This window comes from Prorops nasuta, unplaced genomic scaffold, assembly GCF_024137725.1.
Source record: "Prorops nasuta isolate Cenicafe-Biocafe unplaced genomic scaffold, Cenicafe_Pnas_1.2 PNAS00013, whole genome shotgun sequence".
NCBI classification, from domain to species: Eukaryota; Metazoa; Arthropoda; class Insecta; order Hymenoptera; family Bethylidae; genus Prorops; species Prorops nasuta.
Window position 1 is genome coordinate 4,274,124 of NW_027116810.1, and position 4,829 is coordinate 4,278,952.

Genomic DNA, 4,829 nt, shown 5'->3' on the forward strand with positions numbered 1-4,829 from the left:
TTTCGCGGCACTACAGTGAACCTAATTGTCACATTTGTGGAAAACCATTTCTTCCAAATCAAGTGCGTATTCGCGATCATGATCACCTAACTGGTAGATATAGAGGACCGGCTCATAATAATTGCAACTTAAACTTTAAAGACTCGCATGTTATTCCCGTAATATTCCATAATTTATCCGGCTATGATTCACATTTTATTTTTGAGGCGATCGTGAATACGCTTGAGGGATCGGTAAATTTGCTGCCTGTAAATAAGGAAAAATACACTTCATTTACTAAATATCTGCGAAAGTATAATATACAGCTAAGATTCATCGATTCGTTCAAATTTATGGCATCCAGTTTGGATAAATTGAGTTCATATCTGAATAGATTTCAGCTGAAAAATTTAGAGTCACAATTTTCGGAATTAAGTATTGAACAGTTCAGCCTGCTTACGAGAACAGGTATTTTTCATTACGATTATGTGGATAACATTACTCGCTTGGAAGAAACGGTTTTACCTGCACGAGAGTTGTTCTACAATAGACTGTCCGATAGCGATATCACGGAAGAAGTATATAATAATGCCAAAGAGGTATGGACCACATTCTCTGTGACAACACTCGGGGAGTACAGCGATCTTTATTTAAAGACCGATGTTCTATTGTTGACCGATGTTTTCGAGAGTTTTCGAGATAGCTGCTTGAAAAATTATAGTTTAGATCCCGCTCACTATTATACGCTTCCAGGCTTCACTTGGGACGCGATGCTCAAGCATACGGGAATCCGTCTGGAACTCTTCACAGACTTGGACATGTTGCTTTTTGTTGAACGCGGTATACGCGGTGGTTTGAGCCAGTGCTCCCACCGCTACGAGAGGGCAAACAATCGGTACATGCGAAACTACGATCCGGCGGAACCGTCGAAATACTTGATGTATTACGACGTTAATAATCTATATGGATGGGCAATGTGTCAACCGTTGCCTACCCACGGTTTCCAATGGATCGATGACGCTGCCAAACTCGACATCCTTAATATGTCTGAGGATTCGTCCGAAGGTTATATTTTGGAGGTGGACTTGGAATATCCACGCGAGCTTCACGACAAACACTCCGATCTACCATTCTGCCCGGTGCGTGAGAAGCCGCCAGGTTCACACCAGGAGAAACTGCTCGCAACCGTCGACGATAAGACGCGTTATGTGATACACTACCGTGCTCTACAGCAGTGTATACGTAACGGTATCGTCTTAAAACGCATTTATCGAGGTTTAAAGTTCCAGCAGTCCACCTGGCTGAAGTCGTATATCGAATTAAATACACGCTTGCGGACAGCCTCAAAAAACGATTACGAGAAGAATCTCTTCAAGCTAATGAACAACGCAGTATTTGGTAAGACTATGGAAAATGTTAGGAATAGAGTTGACGTGAGGCTCGTAACCAAGTGGCAGGGAAGATACGGGGCGGAAGCGTTGATTTCCAAACCGAATTTTCACAGTCGTGCGATATTTAAAGAGAATTTGGTCGCTATTCAATTGTCGAAATTATCCGCGAAGTTTGATAAGCCCGTGTACGTAGGCATGAGCATTTTAGATATTTCAAAGACCTGTCTGTATGAATTCCATTACGATTATATGCTTCCTACATTCGGCAGTAAATGTAAAGCGATGTATACCGACACGGACAGTCTAGTGTACAGTATCGAGTGTGATGATGTTTACCCGGTCATGAAACGTGATCTGGTCAAATTCAACACCAGCGATTACCCTGCTGATAATCGGTACGGCTTACCTCGAGTCAATAAAAAAGTGCCTGGGCTAATGAAGGACGAGAACAATGGAAAGATCATGACCGAGTTCGTTGGACTGAGAGCGAAAATGTATACCTTTAAGGTGCAGGACTGTACGAAAACTGCCAAAAAGGCTAAGGGGGTCAAAGGTTATGTTATCGATAGAAACATAACCTTTGACGACTACAAGGATTGTTTGGATAATTTCACCGTACAGTCCCGTAACCAAAATTTAATTCGTTCGAAATTGCACAAGGTGTTTTCCACTACTCAGCGAAAAATTGCTCTCAGTCCGTATGACGATAAGCGTCACATAACACCCGGTTGTGTAGCGACTCTACGTTGAGGACATCATAGGTTAAAAGACTAGATTTTAATAGCTGTATTTATTGTATTATATTATATTACATAAATTATTATTACAAAACATTATTCTTATTTATCCAGGAATTATGCGTTTTATCCATTCCTAACCATTTTACAAATACCTTATTCCCTTTCTTACGCAATATCTTCTCTACCAAGTATACATCATGATTAGCTGTTTTTAAAAGTTCATATTCATAAAATCCACCATTTATGTCTGTACCACGAGAATCTCTAAGTAGATACGTGGCAGGATTTGTCCTTTGCACTTTTGTAATTTGAAATATTTCAGTAGTCCAGTTCGGTGTGTAACCTTTAGCAAACGCATTTTTGTATTTACTGATTCGCACGAAATCACCAGCCTTGAACTTGGTACGTCCCACGATCTTAATGTTGCTATATACAGTAGCAAGCAGATGCTCAGCTTGCTCAGGTTTCACCTCAACGGGTCGCATTCCTATAGTACGATATCTTCGCGCGTTATAATCATCCACCAGCTGTTGCAGTATATTTCGGCATTTGTAAATACCGTCCAGTGTAAAACGTTTCCATATTTCGGTTTTTAACGTTCGATTCCAACGCTCGACTATTGACGCTTTTAACGTGCCTTACGTGGAGTAATGATTTATTCCCCGTTTTTTCATAAGCAATTGAAACTCGCTGTTGTAAAATTCTTTACCGTTATCAGTTTGCAAACTTTCGGGACATATTCCACTCTTTAAGATTTTTCCCATAGCTGTGGTCACTTCCTTACAGCTTTTTGTCTTAAGAGCTATTGCCCAACCATACTTCGATAAGGTATCAATCACTGTCAGAATATAGTGGTAACCAGTGTCAGCATAAGAACGCATGTCTACCAAGTCAGCCTGCCAGAGATCATCGAAACCACGTATTATGACTTTTCGTCGTGGAAAATTTCTTCTCGCAGGGACATGTAACTCTTGCACCAGTTGTTTCTTTTCTTCACTCACGATTTTCCCTGATTCTCTTTTTACAACCTTTCCCCCAGGCACATATAGTTTCTGTTTCTTTTCTTCACTCATGATTCTTTTTCTTTCGAAAGCAATCGATTATCATGAGTATAAAATGTATGATGCATCCTAAACATTCACTTTTTGGATCCATCATTAATCTTGCTGTTTGTTTGCAAAAGTTTTGCCTCAATCTCCTGTATTTTTTTATTTATTCTCTCTTCAATTTTCTCCTCCAATTTAGCTAAACTGTGTTGCAAGAACTTTATATTCACAGCACATGTATTATTATCAGAATCAATAGTTAAATTTACTACTTTTTTATTATTCAAATCCAGTGCTCTTTTAGTCACATTTAATGTACCAATATTAAATTCTTTCCTTACGTTAAAACCACTACCAAATTTGTTAATTGACATATTGACGTGTGGTACGCAACTGAAGAAAATGTTTATAAACTGTACCCTTTTATAGAATAAGATCTTCTTCACGCAACTCTTCTATTATCGACTGTATTTCATTATGGTGGTTTGTATGACCTGCGGTGGTTGATGCAATTAAAAGCCGCAATCGATCAACTAATTCATTAGGATCGTTTCAATGTATATAGTTTGCAGGCTCATCAGTAACACGCATAAATCCACTACAAGCTATTGCTCGTTGTGATGGTACTTTATTGTAAATTAGTGGTTGAATAATTTTCTTATACTTTGGACCCTTATTCCCTTGAACCTGTTGGTAACTATCATTTGCTCTTTTATATGATTTAGTTTGTTCAAGGATTTGCTTATATATGATCTTGTCATCAATGCTGTAGAGCTTTCTATCAGGCTCTTTCATGAAGATTAATTCAAAAAGACCTCTCGTACCAATATAGCGCTTTTTATCAATTAAAATATCACCTTCATGACTAATATCAAATGTACATCTTCCCATCACATATTGGTTCCTTTCATATAATGTAACTCCGAAACCATGATCGATTTGATCTTTACTACCGAAAAGGAACAACTGCATATAATGAGGTGCAATAGGTGGAAATGATCTCCAATCTATGGAATGATTTATTTGTTTTTTGAGCAATCCTAAGTTTTCCTGTCTTGATGTTGAATGTGATGATGAAGACTCTTGTCCAGGCTCTGAATGTAATGATGCAGATTCTTGTCCAGGCTCTGAATGTAATGATGTAGATTCTGGCATTGATTTCATTGGTAATATTGATTTATCAAAAGTAGATTTTTCATCATTATCATCATCATAGATCATCAATGATTTATTTGTAAGAGTACCGTCATTGTTATGTAACTTCTTTTTTTTCTTGATAATATTCTCATTGGGGGTTGAAGTATGATAACGCTTCCGCTTCTTGTCATGATTTATATCAATGTTTAAGTAATAAGATTCTTCATTGCTATTATCTGTTTGCATAACTAGTTTTTACAGTGGATCAACTATTGGTTTAAAAGTTTCATTCAATCTACTTTCCACCATTGATCTTTCCGATTTCAGTGCGCGATGTTTTTCACGAATCACCTCACTCGTATCAGCAATCTTCTTAAGTAGTGCCTTTTCATCCATTTTTTATTGTAAACTTTTAATTGTTTAAGCAGTCAATGTGCTAGTTCAATCGATCTTTAAAACTGTTCAATCAACTAGTATAGTAGTTTGACCGACAGGTTTAGCGGTTCAACCGACCTGTTTAGCGGTTCGATCGAGCT

The 4,829-nt window shown here is 37.9% G+C and overlaps 1 protein-coding gene across 1 annotated transcript; it reads left to right on the forward strand.

Moving 5' to 3' along the window:
- Positions 1–1,385: 1,385 nt before the first annotated feature.
- On the forward strand, positions 1,386–2,120 carry LOC136778100 (uncharacterized). The gene has a single exon (XM_066734711.1). The coding sequence runs from the start codon at positions 1,386–1,388 to the stop codon at positions 2,118–2,120; it is 735 nt and encodes a 244-aa protein (XP_066590808.1).
- The last annotated feature ends 2,709 nt before the right edge of the window (positions 2,121–4,829 follow it).